The sequence below is a fragment of the Catharus ustulatus genome, chromosome 1 (assembly GCF_009819885.2).
Source record: "Catharus ustulatus isolate bCatUst1 chromosome 1, bCatUst1.pri.v2, whole genome shotgun sequence".
Taxonomy (NCBI): Eukaryota; Metazoa; Chordata; class Aves; order Passeriformes; family Turdidae; genus Catharus; species Catharus ustulatus.
This window is the reverse complement of record NC_046221.1, coordinates 11,588,950-11,606,835: the sequence shown is the minus strand read 5'-3', so window position 1 is coordinate 11,606,835 and position 17,886 is coordinate 11,588,950. Positions and strand designations below refer to the sequence as shown.

At 42.9% G+C, this 17,886-nt stretch overlaps 2 protein-coding genes across 4 annotated transcripts in view; one reads left to right on the top strand and one right to left on the bottom strand.

Moving 5' to 3' along the window:
- The window catches only part of PITRM1 (pitrilysin metallopeptidase 1), a 28,776-nt gene extending 15,148 nt beyond the window's left edge, over positions 1-13,628 (top strand). Inside the window, exons 15-27 of the mRNA XM_033073055.2 lie at positions 843-959; positions 2,041-2,173; positions 2,833-2,953; positions 3,731-3,807; positions 4,107-4,272; positions 4,383-4,483; positions 5,433-5,553; positions 6,334-6,405; positions 7,443-7,555; positions 8,028-8,153; positions 9,314-9,459; positions 12,581-12,683; positions 13,154-13,628. Of these exons, the coding sequence (XP_032928946.1) occupies positions 843-959; positions 2,041-2,173; positions 2,833-2,953; positions 3,731-3,807; positions 4,107-4,272; positions 4,383-4,483; positions 5,433-5,553; positions 6,334-6,405; positions 7,443-7,555; positions 8,028-8,153; positions 9,314-9,459; positions 12,581-12,683; positions 13,154-13,247 (1,490 nt within the window). The 3' untranslated portion in view covers positions 13,248-13,628. The remainder of the gene's footprint in view (positions 1-842; positions 960-2,040; positions 2,174-2,832; positions 2,954-3,730; positions 3,808-4,106; positions 4,273-4,382; positions 4,484-5,432; positions 5,554-6,333; positions 6,406-7,442; positions 7,556-8,027; positions 8,154-9,313; positions 9,460-12,580; positions 12,684-13,153) is intronic.
- A 586-nt stretch (positions 13,629-14,214) lies between these two features.
- Positions 14,215-17,886, bottom strand: part of LOC117003266 (phosphofructokinase, platelet) — a 41,648-nt gene continuing 37,976 nt past the window's right edge. For all 3 annotated transcript variants that reach the window (XM_033073069.1, XM_042779725.1, XM_033073079.2), the window contains 6 exons: positions 17,305-17,366; positions 16,695-16,806; positions 15,922-16,021; positions 15,576-15,581; positions 15,170-15,275; positions 14,215-14,750 (listed from right to left, as the gene is read on the bottom strand). In XM_033073069.1, coding sequence (XP_032928960.1) covers positions 14,600-14,750; positions 15,170-15,275; positions 15,576-15,581; positions 15,922-16,021; positions 16,695-16,806; positions 17,305-17,366 — 537 coding nt within the window. In that variant the 3' untranslated portion in view covers positions 14,215-14,599. The remainder of the gene's footprint in view (positions 14,751-15,169; positions 15,276-15,575; positions 15,582-15,921; positions 16,022-16,694; positions 16,807-17,304; positions 17,367-17,886) is intronic.

Here is a 17,886-nt window from a genome sequence, read left to right as displayed (position 1 = left end):
CCTTATGCTCAGCACCACCAAGCAGGGCCTGGCTCCATCCTCTTGACACCCTCTCTTCAGATACTTGGATATCATGTACTTTGAAACTGTTTATTTATGAACCTGAGGGTTGCTCCATGCTCCTGTAAAATACACATTTTGTAATTATATTTCGTATATTTTCTGGTTAAAAAGCCAACTCTAAAAGTAATGCTGAGTTTAACTTAATTCTGGAAAATATCTTTTGCTTGAAAACTGTGGGCAGTCATCTAATTTTGTTAAAGTGGTGTCTAGTCACAGAAATCCTCCAAAAGTGTGGCATTAATCTTCTGAAGCTTTGGTGTGTGACAGGAGATAGGGGAGCACGAAATCAGAGGAGGCTTTCTACTTACAGAGATAAATTGGAGAGTACTCAGAGGTGACCAGCTAGTGTCTGAAAGTCTGAAATGTGAAAGTAATCACAACAATTTAGCTGCATCAGTGTTCTGACAGAGCACTTGAATAAGAACTGGAGTGGATTGGGTGAGAAAGAAGCTGCTTATCTGCCAGGTCTGGGTCGATGCTTGCAGAACTGAGTGACAGGACAGACTGGCAGGTGTCACTTAAAGATTAAGTTAAATGTTACTGTAAACAGGTTGTGAAGAGGGGATTGGAAAGAGAATCTAGCAAGAGTGTTCTCTTTGTTGTTGTTACATGATAACCTGCAGAATTTGCTTTGGTAAAATATTTGCGAAACTGTCAATAGAAAACTCCAAACTTTACTCTTGAGTTTTTCTGGTCTGCGTCATCTCAGTAGGTATTAGATCTTGACAGCACTTTCACTACAGGCTGAAAATGACAATTTGTTATTCTCTCCTTACTAGGTTTGGAATTAATTGCTCTTCAAAGCAAACCTCAGGATACCTCTTGTCTCCCAGCTTTAAAAGTGTCTGACATCGAGCCCAAAATCCCCTTCACTGTGGTGGAGACAGCACTCGCAGGTTGGTGTCACTGCTGTCTGGTGTCCCAAAGAGCAGCACTGTTGGGTTGTTCCCTGGCTGCTGGCCCAGCTGTGGCCCCTTGCCCAGCACATGGACTGGCTTTGTGGCCCCTAGTTGTTCTTTTCCCTCCACTCCAGCCCAGCACTATGGGCAGACATGGCAGTGGATCCACAGAGCCATCTCCTCTGAGGGATGACATAGAACAGCCTCCCAGGGCTGCAGGAACTCCTGATGGCAGCTCCCTGCTGCAGGCCTGCTCCCACCTTGCCCTGCAGTCAGAGGGGTCTCTGGCTGGCACATTCAGTGCTCTTAACAATCTCTCCACTTCCCAAAGGCCTACCCAAGTTGCAGAATTCTTGGCAGTTAGGGCAGCAAGCCTTCCTTACCTCAGTCCCTCCCTACCTGTTTTTTACAGAATACAACATACAGGAGCCATGAGGAAAAAAATGCTACTGTCATTCCTCATAACTTCAGTGCAACCTTTTCCCTACTTTGCTAGTGGCTTCCCCAGGGACTGATAGGAGATGGTAGATCTGAATTTTGTTACAGTTCTGTCAAATTTTTTGCAGGTAAATACTGTTCTGTAGTATGTTTTTAACATACATTTTTCTTCAAAAATTACCAGCAAGTGTCAAGACTGTTTATTTTGATGCAAAAAATTACCTGGTTTTGTGAAAATTCTAATGTCTGTGTTCTAATGGCCTGGCTTAGGAAGAGTGTACAGTAAAGGAAGCTGCTTCCCTCAGTTTCTGAACAGATGAAGGAAGAAAATCTATTTGACCTTTTCAGGAACAAATTACTACTACTTTTATTTCAATGTTACCTCTGAAATATGACCTCTGTCAGAAGAATTCTCTTTTCAATTTATCCAGGTGTCCATTACCTTACCATGGACAGAAACAGAAAAACCCCTTTTGTCCAGCATTCAGTATAATGTACATAATTTAAACAAGAAGTGGCTCTGAAACACCAACAGAAAGTTATTCTTAATGAGATGTTCTTGTAAGAAATCATGTTACTTTTGTGTGTTTGTAGTAGGAAGCTGCTGGTTATTCTTTGCTTTTGTTTTTTTTATCCCTAGCTGATGAAATTCCTGTCCAGTACTGTGCTCAGCCAACTAATGGGGTGGTTTATTTCCGAGCTGTTTCCAGCTTGAACACACTTCCTGAGGAGCTCAAGCCATACGTGCCACTCTTCTGCAATGTCATTACCAAGTGAGAGGTTCACTTCCTTAGAAGCTGAAGCAACAGGCTGTAATACAGCTTGCCAAAATATCAATACTACCTTTAATAATTCCAGCATCTGTTGTTGCTATAAAAGGGAAAAGCTAAGTTGTTTTCCTGAAAAGAAAATTGTCTTTGTTCCCCAGTGTTGCTAAATTGTTTCCCCTTTTTGCCCAGTGTCAATACAAGTGTTCCTTCAGTGGATTGGAAAATTTTTGTAAATGAGACATAGCCTAGCAGAGATTAAAGTTTTGCTTCAATGAGCTTCTGGTACAGTTTTGCCATGTGGGGACAGAAAGAGTGACCCCATCACAGGGAGTAACAAGGAGCACAGAGCAAAACAAGTGACCTGGGCTAGGAGGAATATGTTTTTATTAATGAGAACAATTTGTGATTTGTTAATGCAGTTCTTAAGGATGTTGGTAGCAAGCATGCTTTTTAATACAACATTTTAAATTAGCAGGATGCTTTAATTGGAAAGCTTGATGGGAAACTTTTATAAGGCATGACGTATAATGTTTGCTTGATAATGCCCTAAATTGTTTAGTTGCTAAATTGTTATTGTCCTAAACAGACTACTTCACAAATGCTACATGGATTTTAGTTTTGCCATATATTGACAAGGGAAACAAATCTCTTGTTTTTCACAGGATGGGATGTGGAGCCCTTGATTACAGGGAACAAGCCCAGAAAATAGAATTAAAAACAGGTGGTATGTCTGTCAGCCCACATATCATTCCAGATGATTCACACCTGGATGTCTATGAACAGGTAAATTAATCATAACCTTGCAGGTGTTGCACTTGCAGTAACAGTTCTGTACTTAAGGGTCAGTCAGGGCTTCCAGGTAAAGGGTCAAGCTAATGTGCCTTGAAAACTTTGTGTATGAAAGGACTCCTGGCTCCTTTGTAAGGTATAAATTAGATAATTACAGTAACTTAGTATTTTATGTTAAGGGGAGTGCTTGATGTGGGTGTTGTGTCTAAGGCAGTGCTTTGCTAGCATCTGTCACTGTATTTTTCAGTGCTCCAGAATATTTTGGAAGCAGAGGGTAAGGGACAGAATGGTGTGGTGTTACACACAGAGATTGCTGTTAATGTGTTATGTCATGTTGGCAGCATCATTGAATCTGTGTTGGGCATAACAATTCTGGCAATAGTTCTTGAGATTTTTGCAAACTTGCTGGAAGTGTGCTCCCAGTGGATCCTGGAGTTAAATTAAGGGAATTCCCTTGGAGAAAGGTCCATCGTAGAACAGAACTTGTACTTCATGGGAAAAAATATGAAATTTTGTGTCTGAACTGCTGCTTGCTGGTGAGAAGAAGAAATTGAGGAATTTCCAAGCTTGCTTTGTGAGAAGAGCAATCCCATTTCATGTCTGCTCTGATTTCAGTTAGCACAAGCTGCATTAGAATGATTTTGTGATGTGTAGCTTTAGATTGGCATCATTGTATTACTTCCATGAAAAGTTACTGTGCATTTCTTGGGCCATTGCTGTGCTTGTCTTGTGTGAAGGGTTTTTTGTGTTTTGTTTATTTTTTTCCTTCAGGGTGTGCTCTTTTCATCTCTGTGCTTGGATAGAAATCTGCCAGACATGATGAATTTATGGAGTGAAATATTTAACAAGTACAGTACATTGGGTTTTGTTTGTTTGTGGGTTTGCATGTGTTTTGGGGCTCTCGTTTTCACTCTTCCCCCAGCCATTCTCCTCTTCATAGAGATCCTACTTTGGGATTTATTTTCATAATTCTATCTCTGATGTCTTTCTAAACTTATGTATTGCATCAAAAGCATGGCTATATAGTGCATTAAATGGACAACCAACAGTTTAAAAGCACTTTGTTGTACTTGGGATGTTGAATGATTCAGTAAAATAAATTTCATTGACGTCCTTTTGCATGAGACCTGCTTGTATTCTTTTTCAGCCCAAGATTTGAGGAGGAAGAACATTTCAGGGTGCTGGTTAAGAAGACTGCCCAGGAGCTGTCAAATGGCATTCCAGATTGTGGGCATTTATATGCCTCTATTAGAGCCAGCAAAAACCTTACACCTTCTGGAGAGCTGCAGGAAATGTTCAGTGGGATGGATCAGGTGAGAAGTTAATAATGCCCTTCAGCAGGGCCCAAATCCTTGACTGTGGAGTTACAGGCTGGTTTTTGTTAATTCTTCCTGTTGGTTTAATCTGTGGTCTTTCTGCACAGGTGAAGCTGATGAAGAGAATAGCAGAAATGCCTGATATTAAACCAATACTGCGCAAACTACCACGCATTAAGAAGTATTTACTAAACAGTGACAATATCAGGTGAGCCAAAAAGGAAAAGGGGCATCTGGTTAACGAGAGGCCATGGCCTGTGAATGTGCTTTTCTCAATGCACCTCATGGAGTACTGGGGTTTTAGGAAAAGTCTGTGAGAACACTACAGAAATGTTGATTTAAATTCCCCTTGCTTACAGAGCAGTAGCTGTGGTAGCTCATTTTCTTCAGTTTTTAAATGGTGTGAGGAACTTACATCAAATTTTTTAGCTAACAGTTGTGCCCCAAACTGGTGACTTAGGCAATTTTACAGAAATAGTCAAAAATGTGCCTTGTTTTTTTTCCTTCAAGGTGCCCATTAGACAAATCCTGTTATATTGTTTTGTAACAGTTGACTATAGTTTGGTTGGATTTTTCTTTTGCTCTGGAAAGGAAAGCAGTGACATTCTGAAACTTGCTTTATGTGCATATATTGGAAAAGGTAAAGAGAGCACATTAAGGTGTTTAATGTCAGATATACTGGTTCCAAAAATGGGCCTGTTTGAAGTGAAATAAGTTGCAAAGTTTTGTTTTTTAAAGCATGAAATGGTAAATTATGTAAATATCTTTAGTGTTTAAAACCGTGTTAGGGCTGCCTGTAAAGAGAAGATACAGAGGATATTATTTTCCTTCAGAGACATTTTTATTTGCAAAACTGAGCTAGTCCTGTCTTGTGCACAGAAATGGTTTGACAGCTACTGCTCAACTTTTAGTCTGAAAGTGTTCTAGGTCAAGTAAAAGAACAAACAAAAAAAGCTATTGGACTGTATTTTTTTTTTCACATCAGATGCTGGATTGAATATTTTACCTTTCTCTTTGTTAATGATTCCCTGAGAGCACTGACCTAACATTCTGATGATTTAATAGAAAATGTTTAGAAAGACAAAGTGGTACAAATTATAAAAGACTCTCTGAAAACACAAAACCATCTTTAAAAACTTGGTATGTATTTTTGACAGGTGTTCTGTGAATGCAACACCTCAGCAGATACCAGAAGCATCTAAAGAAGTAGAGAAATTTCTAAAGGGCATAGCCAGAAGTAAAAAAGAGAGAAAACCTGTTCGTCCACATGTGATTGAGGTGAGAAGTTTTCACTTGTGATTAGGGCATCAAATACAGTTGACTTGATCATGTCAATACCATTGTGCAATCAGGAAAAGTTTGAGCTCAGATATTGTGTCCATGTGAAGATGTCTGAAGAAATCTGCCAGACATCTCTGTGATCAGCTGCTGTGTTTTGTCATGGAGTGTCTCCACTGCTGTGCAATGCACAGTAGAAATGCAGATCAGCTGTTAAACCTCACCCTGGGGTTACTGCTTCAGCATGGGATGTGGAAAAAGAATTTCTTCCTTTCCCTGTTGCATAAAGCTGTAATTCTCTTTTAGTTGAGCTTTACTTGAAATATTGGCCAAAAGCAAATAGGGCATGATGTGCAGTTCCTCAGTTGCATATGAGTTTGTTTTGTTATCAGGGTGTTCAGGACATTTGGCACAAAATATGCTTGATTCATTGGAGCTGACAAAGGATCTGCTCTGTCACTGCAGATCTGTCTTAATTTCTAATGAAATTGGAATAAGCTCCCAGTTCCTTTACCCATGAGTGAAATGATAGTGTCTAACTTTATGGGCCTCATTTAATCTGGGTCGTGGTATCTGTCAGCGCTAGATTAGTCTTGGAAGAAAACAAATTTGGCATTTGTTTAGGAAATATAAAGAAACAATTGAGTACCTTGCTTCTTTTTGTGACAGCATGGTTTGAAGATTGCTTTAAACAGGTTTGAGTGGAAGGGGTTGCATTTGTAGTAGCCTTGGTCTAAATTGTTAAATCATCTTTTAATATGAGGACTGACTCTCTTGTAGAAATCTTCAGAAGTGAAACCTGTGGGAAGTGAAACGGGTACTGGTTTGCAGATCACAAGGAAATTAGTTAATGTAAGTACATTATGAGTGGGGAATATTGGTGTTACAAGGCTATTACTGATGGTAATGGTCCATCTTAAGCTGTTACAGAAGCACAGCACTGAAATGTAATTCATGCCCTTCAGTTCCACAACTAATTATCAAACTCAGTCACTTTCAGTTAGTCCCTTCCTTTCCTTGGTTTCCTCCCCAAAGGATTCTGAATGTGAATGACATCTGACAGGAGATCATTAGTGAAAATTAGGTGAAAGTGAAGATCTGTATTTGGCTGCAGGAATGAAAAGCATACCCTGAACTCTCCTTTTGGAAGAGGGGGCAATGAGAGCTCAGGCCGGTGCTGTAAATGCACTACTCTGCTTGGCCCAGCCAGAGCTGTGTGAGGGTCTGGGCGTGGGGGTTCTGGATTTAAGAACAAGTGGGGAGTTCTGAAACAGCAGCACTGGAAGTGTGTAAGGGTCTGCTCATGTTTAAGTGAGCACACAAGCAGATGTATGTGTGAAAGAGGCAAAGGAATGAGCTCTGCAGAGGTCCAGAGACATGAGGAGGACTGGAAGTTTAGAAGTGAGGTTGTAAGAATTGAGTCTATGGCTGGGGTGTTTGAGGAGGAATTTATACTAGAGCTGCTGTCATAAATAGTTTACTTTTTTGTGGGTGCACAGTTTCTGACTTTTCAATGCCTAGAATGGATGGATTGGGATACAATGTGGTGACATTTACACGTGTGACACAAATGGAGAGTTACAAACACATGCTTTCCATCAAAGTAAATCCGTGGCTAAATCCAGACTCCTTGGTTGTGATTCAAAATCTGCAGAACTGAGGAACAGGGGTGCAAGGATGGGTAGCTGATGTATAGTGTCCCTCTCCTTTAGTTTTCCAAGGCAGTTCTTTCTACTGGATTACTGATACAGGCAGAAGCAAAATGTCTCTGGTTGCAGGGTAGGATAAGTGGTAGCTTTAGCAGAATTTCCTAGTTCTCAAAAGAGTAAGAGTTCTCAGATGGATAAATTGTCTCCACTGCTAACTGTGACAATGTGGTGTTCTCCTAGGATCCTACTTTCAAGCCATGCCAGATGAAGACTCATTTTGTACTTCCCTTCCCAGTGAACTACATTGGGGAATGCATTCGAACAGTTCCCTACACGGCTGCAGACTATGCCAGGTGGGAAGCAGAACATCAGGGAGCTTCTCTATGCACTGCACAGTACCAAATAAAGTGGAAAGGGTTGGGCTGACTGCAGAAAATGGAGAGTTGATAGAAAATTATGTGTTGTGCATTTGTCATAAAATCTTTATGAAGCAACTTGCATGGCTGGGCCCAGAGCTGCCCTGTAAATGCTGAGATTAAGTGATGAGGGGCTGCTACCCCCTGCCTTGGAATAAACAGTCCTGCCTACTTGGAGTGTCCTGAGTTGACAGTCCTGTTGCATGTAACAAAGTTCAGTGCCCCTCTTAGAGTGATGTGACATTATTCAGCTGTTATTAACTACTGAGTATTGCTGTTGTAACTGTCATAGATTACAAGAAGCAATGCTTTCCAAATGGGGATCTGGGCGAGCTTTAGAGGCAGTTGAGACTATTACTGTTGCCCAGCTCACTTCACGTCTTCGCTGCTTCTGTTTCTCTCATTTCAGCCTTCGAATTCTTGCCCGGTTGATGACAGCTAAATTCCTACATACAGAAATCAGAGAGAAAGGAGGGGCTTATGGTGGAGGTGCTAAACTGAGCCAGAATGGCATATTCACATTCTACTCCTACAGGTAACAGTGCATTTCTTTGCTCTTGATGGTTGAGGGGACCACTGACTGCATTTGGCTGTGTCTTATTTTTGACTTCATTGTAGCAATCTTTCGAGAAGAAGTGAAATGAAAGGGATGAAATTAAGTGAGTGATTCAGTGCTGATGAAGTTAGATTGCCTAATAAAACCGTCCTTGCTTTCTCTTGTTTGTGTCTTTGGGAAAGCCTAATTTATCTCTGCTGGTAGCAACCACTGCTGCACCTCTGCACTTTGTTTACTGTCTCAGTATCAGATTTATGTACAACCAGCTTTCACTTGTTTATTTCTGGGTTAAGGAGGCCCTAAAAAGGAAATTCAAAACTACTTTGAGACCATGAATTAGAATGGTGATGTTCCCTAAGGCCCTGAGCTTCCTTTAAGTGACTGGCTGAAATCATTAGAGATTCAGCAGAAAGCTTGCTGGTGATGAACTAGAACTACTTGTTTCTTTTTTTCTATTCCTTTCTTTTGCCAGTCCAGAGCACATTCAGATGAAATTTGAACTGGAGGTATTATAGTTGTAATCCCCACTAGAAATGTTGTGTGGCTGGAGTCCTGGCTTCAGTTGTTTTCCTAGCCCAAAGGCAGCCTGGCACAGTTCTTGGTCAGGGTTCCTAACTGAGATTTGAGCAACCTGGCCTTTCTGTGAAGCTTCAGCATGGTAGGACTTGTCCTGGCAGTAGTCCTTAACTTGCCAGTAGTAGTTAACCTGTGGCACCTGTTTTACAGAGAGCAAAAACAGGTGTGGCAAGAAAAGCAACTGAGAGAAGATAGAGCATATCATAAATATTCCTGCTGTGGGCAGTAATGGCAGTGGTGCTTTTGGAGCCCACTGTGAACAGTGCTGGTTTCCTGACCTGCTTTTATTACACCACTTCTCTCTACACCATACTTTTAGGCAGCTCAACTTCTATACCTGTGTATCTAATATTCTAAATCTGCTTGGTTTGTAACTCTGGAAAAGAAATGCAAAACCAAACCCCAAAACCTATTTTTGTACAAAAAAAAGTTTATAATTTGTTTTTCCCCATGTATGTTTGTGTGATGCACAGTAAATTATGAATGAAGTGAGAACAAAGAAATTAGTTTTTCATTTTGTAAGACTGAAGTAATTAATTTTTATGTTTTCTTTTTCTTCTAAGAGACCCAAATTCATTAGCCACCTTGAAAGCATTTGAAAAAGCAGTTGAATGGGCCAGATCTGGAGAATTCACACAGCAAGATATTGATGAAGCTAAACTATCAGTGTTTGCTGCTGTGGATGCACCAATAGCTCCTTCAGACAAAGGTACATTCTCATCCTTCCAGGGCTGTCAGTGTTTATTTGCTGTTTAATTTAGGTTTAAGGGGAGTAAGACAGTTTGCTAAACTGTGTGAGATGATAAAATTTGTGTTTGGAAGATGAGAGAGAATGGCCGTTTCAGTGAATCTATTGATTCACCTCATCCACTCAGGCTCTGCTGAAGTTTGTGTTCATACTGCTCCTCTCTGTCAGGTGGAGGTAGATTGAGGAAATTACAGTAATTTCACGACTATAAGGCGCACCCTTTTGACTAAAATTTTCCCTAGAACCCGGAAGTGCGCCTTATAGTCCGGTGCGCCTTATCTGATGTACAAAGCGGCGAAATTTGCCAAACCGGAAGTGTGAGCTGAGAGCCGTGGGGGGAGCCGGAAGTGCCACAGCAGCCGGCTGGGGGCGGGCCCGGAGGCCCGCGGCACTGCCCCTGCCGGGTGGAGGCGGGCCAGGGGGCCCGAGGCACCGCCCCTCTCCGGTCCAGGCAGTCCTGGGGCCTCATGGCTGCCGGATGAATGTGGGCTAGGGAGGCCGCGGCACCCGCCTTCCCGGGTCCAGGCAGTCCCGGGAGCCCATGGCTGCCAGGTGAATGTGGGCAAGGGGGGCCGCGGCACCCACCTTCCCGGGTCCAGGCAGTCCCGGGAGCCCATGGCTGCTGGGTGAATGTGGGCAAGGGGGGCCGCGGCACCCCCCTTCCCGGGTGGAAGCAGTCCCAGGAGCCCATGGCTGCCGGGTGAATGTGGGCTAGGAGAGCCACGGCACCCCTGCTCCTGGCTCCAGGCAGTCCCGGGGAGCCATGGCTGTCGGATGAAGGCAGGCTAGGGGGCCGGCAGCAACCCCGCTCCTGGCTCCAGGCAGTCCCAGGGAGCCATGGCTGCCGGATGAAGGCAGGCTAGGGGGCCGGCAGCAACCCCGCTCCTGGCTCCAGGCAGTCCCAGGGAGCCATGGCTGCCGGATGAAGGCAGGCTAGGGGGCCGGCAGCAACCCCGCTCCTGGCTCCAGGCAGTCCCAGGGAGCCATGGCTGCCGGATGAAGGCAGGCTAGGGGGCCGGCAGCAACCCCGCTCCTGGCTCCAGGCAGTCCCAGGGAGCCATGGCTGCCGGATGAAGGCAGGCTAGGGGGCCGGCAGCAACCCCGCTCCTGGCTCCAGGCAGTCCCGGGGAGCCATGGCTGCCGCGTGAATGTGGGCTAGGAGGGCCACGGCACCCCTGCTCCTGGCTCCAGGCAGTCCCGGGGAGCCATGGCTGCTGGATGAAGGCAGGCTAGGGGGCCGGCAGCAACCCCACTCCTGGCTCCAGGCAGTCCCAGGGAGCCATGGCTGCCGGATGAAGGCAGGCTAGGGGGCCGGCAGCAACCCCGCTCCTGGCTCCAGGCAGTCCCAGGGAGCCATGGCTGCCGGATGAAGGCAGGCTAGGGGGCCGGCAGCAACCCCGTTCCTGGCTCCAGGCAGTCCCGGGGAGCCATGGCTGCCGTGTGAATGCGGGCTAGGGGGGCCGCGGCACCCCCCTTCCCAGGTGGAAGCAGTCCCGGGGGCCCATGGCTGCCGGGTCCAGGGTGGCTCGGTGGCTTGCGGCACCGCCCCTGCCGGGTGGAGGCGGGCCCGGGGGCCAATGGCTGCCGGGTTGAGGCGGGGCCTCGGCCAGCAACCCCACGGGGTGAGCTGGGGGCGGGGCCTCACTGCAAAAAAAAAGTGCGCCTTATAGACCGGTGCGCCTTATCTGATCTACAAAGTTGCGAATTTTGCCGAATCCGGGGGTGTGCGCCTTATAGTCCGGTGCGCCTTATAGTTGTGAAATTACTGTATTTTAGATTTGGAGAGCGTTATTTGCAGAGAAATTTAAAGAAATACTGGTTCTCTGATTCAAAAAAAGCTGAGGGATTATTTTCCTGACCCAAGCAGGCATGTTGACTGTGAGTGTCACTAGCCCTTTGTGCACATGTTCTGAAGAAGTTAAAACAAGAAGGCTGTTTGGTGGGGTGGAGGGTGTTTTTAGCTTCTTGCAGATCTGCACACACATGATGTATTGGTTGTACCTTTTCAGTTTACTGACATGGAGCTTTGCTGTTGTCACTTCCCTCCCTCCCTTGTTCTTAGCTGAATTTCAAACCAATACTTGCCCAGTTAAAATACATTTCCTTCCCATACACAAAGGAATTGCAAGGTTATGATTAGTGTCATTTTAAAATGTGCTTGTATTAAAACTAACTTTTTTAAACAAGAACACTTCAAATTAAGCTTTTACCTGTCAGAATCTGGTTTTGGTCTGGGCAGTTAAAAAGCCATCGGTGCGAGATGCACGAGTGCAGAGCCTGTACGTTGGGTGTTGGTGTCAGCCAGGGATGACGAACACCCTTTGGCATCTGAACACAGATCTGAACAGAGCACTCACTGAATAGCAGAGCTCTGTTCAGAGGCCTGGGAACCGGTGCAAGGAACGCCTGTCCCTTCATGCTTTTGAGTCACTGGGCCCTGCAGATGGATGTGAAAGCCTTACCTGGCTGGGAAGTCAGCCCTTCCTTGGGCAGGAGGTTGGATTAGTTCACTCAAATCCTCCCAGCCACCTTTATTTCCCTATGGTTTTTTGCCTGACAAAAAACTTTTCTTTGATTATTTTGGGGTTCTCTGGTTGATATTTAGTATCAAAACACTGTGGCCAAGTACTCCCTACAAAAAATTAAATCATTTGTATGCAGATTTCTGTGTGCAGTACAAAAATGTGAGCTAACCTTCACATTGCAGACACATAACAATTGATGGGGAAATTAAAAAAAGTAGTTCTAAAATAGAAGCTTCATGAAATGCAGCTTATTTAAAAAGGTGTTTGAAAGAACCGGCACTCTTCAGAATGAATTCATGGACCACTGTTACATTCAGATTTTTGACAAACAGAATCATACGCCAAAATAGATTTTTTTCTTGAATGGGAAACTGAAACTGTTACTACCTCATTCTGGTTTTAACTTAGGATGCTTGATTCAGTTAGAAATTCTTCAGAGTGATGATTTGATGGTAATCTCTGTTCCTTTCCAGCACACATTCCTATTGCAGTTTGCTGTCATTCCTGCACGTGGCTGTGACAGATTCCAGTGTGTGGTTTTCTTTTCTTTTCCCTAGGAATGGGTCGTTTCTTATATGGGATTTCAGATGAAATGAAGCAGTCACACAGAGAACAACTTTTTGCTGTCAACAGTGATAACCTGGTTGAGGTATCAAACAAGTAAGTCTGTGCTCAGTTGTCGTATTTAAGTTACTGGATTTCTTCCCTTGGTCTTTCATACTACTTTCACTATTTTCTTCTGTAACCTAGAAAAGGGTATGGTAATTATATCCTGCTTATTGCATGTTTAGCAGATGTAACTTCATCTAACTATCTGAGTTTTTGGGAAATTTGATTTACTTTTGAAAGGCCCAGAAACTGTCTGGGTAGGCTGTATGAGTAGGTAGGAGTAGACTGTATGAGCTGGTTCTACTCCACTTGTAGCATTTTGTCTCTGAATTCTGAATTCCACTACAGCCAGATACAGGGTTGAGGAAAGACTGTTGTGATGACTGGGCAAAACACAAGTTGTACGTAACAAAGGACACACTGCCTGAAAATGGAGTGTTTTTCACTTGTATATCAGAGCTGTGGTTAACTGGATGTGGCAGCTTCTCACTTGTTTATGGGTTGTTTTCCTTTTTTTCAAGGTACCTTGCAGCTGGGAAGAGCACTCGTGGTCAAGCTGTACTTGGCCCAGAAAATGCAGATATCACCAAAGATCCCTCATGGGTCAAACGATGACTCTGCAGCTGAACATCCAGAGAAAATAAGCCAGTCTGTGTGACTGCAGCTTTAGGGGTTTTTTAGTAACTTCTGGCAGTGCTATGGTCCCCCTGAAATATTGCTGTTTTTTAACAGTGATCACCAAACCAGTTAGAAGCTCCCCTTCTCAAAGTAACTATGTGAAGAATTTTCTAACCATACAGTATTTGAGAGCAAGAATTACATGCTCTGCATGGCAAAGACAGACCTTAATCTTTTACTGAAGCCTTACACTTCCAATCACATATGAGTACTATATAAATGAAATATTTTTGTATATGTAAAACTCTAGTTTTAAATGGTGTTCTGTTTGAAGTCATGTCTGCTGTTAGATATATAAAGAGTTGTCTCTCACACTGACAGATTTCATTCTGTGCTAATTGCAGCTGCCTTTTGCATAAGCCACCTCCAGCCTGAGCAGTCTGTGACAGTGCATTCCACCAAGCTGAGAGCGTAGTGCAGTGGGCAAATCCCTAATCCATCATGGGAGTGTGTTTTATATAAAGTTCAGTTTAGCTTGACAGTTTGGGCAACATTCAGTCAGATTTCAGTGTGCCATGATTTAGTATTTACCTTGTGCTCAAGATCCACTTAACATAAACTGGCATGAGAAAACATTTGTGGCTGTCAGCCTCATTACCCTTTTTGATCAGTATTGAGGGTGTTAATAATCTTAATCTCTGAGAAAAAGGAAACATGAAGCAAGGGCCAGGTTACACTCTTATGAATCTCAAGTTGCTAAAGCTGTTCCTCCCCACTCCCAATCCCAAGAACTAGCTTTATCATTCCTGCAGAAGGGGATTAGGATTCCAATTCCTAGGCTCATCCTGAAGCTGCAATGAAAAACACCCGCTCTGGAAGGAAAAGGGGAGTTTCTCATTGGAGTCTATAGAGAACCCTTCAAGTGCTATTTCCCCAGCTGTTTAAGAGCAAGTGAACACACATGTGATGTTTGCAACAGTATTTTATTTCACTTCAGAAACATTAAGCACATCCTGTAACTCAACACAAGAACTAGCCATCTACACTTATTTTTGGGGTGTAAGTACTCTGAAACAAAGTGCAGTAGATGAGTAACTTACGGAGTGCATAGAACGGTGTTGCACTTGGTTGTTAAAGGGCAGTATCAGTAACTGGTGTTTTCCATTAGATGCAAGGGTTTGTTTCAAACATAACACACAAACAGGACAAAATCTGTGTGACAGCTGAACGTCTTGTTTCACATAAAGTGCTGGAACAATAATTTAAATGTTACAAAACAAAGCTTTAACGATTCTAAAGCATTGTTACTCACAATGTGCATCTATGACAACAATCTAAATGTGGTGTGTTTAGATGGCTCCGGTCTCAGCTTCCTTTGGGAGCATGGCCACGTGTTCCAGCTGGCCCGAGTCTGACACATCGTAGCTGGTCTTGTACTTGGCCAGGATCTTCATCAGCGGTCGCAGCTTCAGCCACCACTGCTCCTTGGGAATCCTGTGTCTGGGGGGGAAACAGGGAGGTGAAATACATGGGGGTAGGGCAAACACCTTCCTTATAAACGGGGTCAGGCATTGACCATCATGGGGGAATGTAAAACACTGACCCTCAGTGAGGAGAATCAAGAACAGAATCCCAAAGAAGATGTTAACCATAATACCAAATTTGGCACAAAAATGCTGCCCCACTGTACTGAAACAGAAGTAAAGTAATTCTAGGCATTAAGGCAATCACTTAGCAGGACAGCAGAGTCCCAGACTTCACCAAGAGACTCAAGTGTAAGGAGGATGAATTCAAAGCACAAAGGCAAGAGAGAAGCAACAACCCAAGTGGCCCTGGCAGAATTCAGGCCTAAGGCAAAAACAGTAAGGTGCTGGGAAGTGTTTGTGTGAAGTGGTGCAAGGCAGGCAGTGCATACGTACACAAAGTCTGTTTCACTCTTGAGCTCAGCCACGGGTTGGAAAACAAGGTTGCGTCTCCGCATTCCCAGCAAACAGACTGAGTCATCCGTATTGGCAAATACTTTTCCTAAAAAGAATGAAGAAATTCAGCATCTTTCTTACATGTATAAGGGCAAATACTATTTTTCTGTAATTAAACTGAACAAAAAACTTACAGTAGCCTAATTTCAGCTACTGTTTATTTAATAGAATGATAAAACATTAAATTAGTGCTTTAATAGGGTTAGATCTTAACTTCTTAACTTTGGTGATTAGCAATGAAATAATAGTGCAATTAAACAACAAAAGGATTGAATTTTAGCATCCAGTTTTAGATCAGATTTTAGGAAGTAGTGCTTTACAAAAACTCCCAAAGATGATGTATTACCTCCTTCTGTCTCCCATGAAGGCAGCATGAAACAAAAAAACACAGATGTAACTGTTGTTCTGTAATACAAACATCAATTCCTGCATGCATTAAAACCTGCAATCACACTGGCTATTTTGTTTAAGAGGATCATGAAACATCTGATGAAATATCTGAATTATTGACCTGACTCAAGTGGAAATGCTCATACAGCAGAAAGCGCAGCAAGGCACTGCTAAATAGTAAAAACACCAAGATGGGAAGATGTTGACTAACAAACATTCATATGTTTGCAAAGTGGAGGAGTCTTACATACTGACAGACAATCAGAGACAGTAACAAGAGACTGCACCAAGCATTTCTGCACCTTTCCGGTAGGTTTCTTTCAGTTTTTTGGAGATCCACTGCATAGCTTTTGCTGAAATTTTTGTCCCAAAATTTCTATCAAATGGCGAAGGTGCTCCACCCTGTGTGAAAATTGAATTCTGGGTTAGCTTATGAAACCAAGATTGGTGTCTGTTTTATCACTTATCCCTGCTAACGGCCTGCTCTACCTCTTATTTCCATTTCCCGTACCTAGAAAAAACAAACCAAAAGCCCCACCCCATAAATCAATCTAAGGTGATCAAAATTCGTGTTCAGCACCTGTGGAACTCTCACAGAATCAATACTACTTCTCCCTTAGAAGAATGGAGGGGACTGCACTTTCCTCCACCTCAGCCTCGGTGATGAGTGTAGCCAAATCAGGAACTCCCTTTGTCCAACCAGCTGCATAGTGAGATAAAGCAATGCAGATAACACAGGCCAAAGGAGTAGCTCATTTCTGTCTCTTCCACAAAAACACCCATCTGCACAGATTTTCTTAATGAAATCTCTGCTCTTCAAGAAGGTTCAAGAGGCAGATACATTATGAATGGGCAGATAATTGACAGGAGTATAATAAAAATTAAATTCATAAAAATTTAATGCTTTTTTTCCTGGATTTTTTAAAAGGGTTTGCAATAAATCCTGATGCTAAAAAACCTGAGTTGCCTACAAACAAAAATCCAGTCTTTTGAGCCAGACTTGTTTCAAATGCTTGAACAGTGTACTGTATATACTTGTATACAGTCTTGTCTGTAACTTTAGGGTTGTATTTACCTGCTGCATATGGCCCAATACATTTTTTCGACAGTCAAACACTCCTTTTCCTTCTTCAGAATACAGCTGATAAATGAAATCAGTTGTGTAGTTCTCATTGCAGTTCTCATTTCTGTAACAATTAAGGCCAGATAGTTAGCAAATTTACTCTAAGGCACTGGATGTCTTTACAGCTACTGATGGACAAGTCTTTCCCTTTTCTTGATAGCAGTAATCCTGGCATGGAGATTTTCATCAGATCACACACTCACTTCCATGTAACAGGCTCATGGTTTCTAGGGTTTTTATAGTACAGGCCATAGTGCATGTAACACACTATATTTAGTAAGAAAGAATTCAGAAGAAAAGACAAACCTGGTAAGAAAACAGACTGAAAGTAGGATGAAGTATTAGATTACAGAGCAAATATATTTACACAGAAAGAATTAAGTTTTGGACTTGAACTTCCAGACAGGTCCCAGAATTGCCTTTTGGAGCAACATCTTTTCTAAAAATCTCAAGTTATAGGAATAATTAAAGAATATAGACCTGGAGTGGCATTCCAAGCAGCATACCTGGCTGTGAATGCTCAGTATCACTGATGCCATCTATTACTACTACTTTTACCTACCTCAGCACTAGACCACGCTGGATACTGGTTTTCATTTTTTCAGTCAAGTGTTCCACATTGGCCTAGAAACAAAAGTATTTTTAAAGATCCATACAGAACTCTGTATGTGAGACAACTTTAATGAGCCTACATTTCCTGAGAACTTCTGTCAAATATTCCACATAAAGCATTACGTGCAAGTTCAAATTGTCAAGATTTTTGGAGATTCAGGATAACATATTGTGTATGGCTACTCATCTTGGGTTAAAACTAACATCCTTCTCTAGTAAGAAATTTTACTAGCTCAAAGGTGGTTTTTATAGGCTGCACTTTACAGCCTGCCCTTACTTCCAGTCCTGCCAACAACTGTGTGGGGATAAGTTCTGATTCATTTCACATCTCTGTGCTTCTCAGGAAATTGCTATCCTTTTAGCTTTGTGTTTGTCCATGACTGCAGCTAGCACTAACCATCTCAGAAGTGTAAAGTCCTCACAGCAGACAAATTCCATATCAGCTTGTGTATGTACTACACCATAATCCGTAATCCTTAAAGCCTGAGGGCTTTATTTTAGTAACACTTCCAGACATGCTCTGAATAGCTGT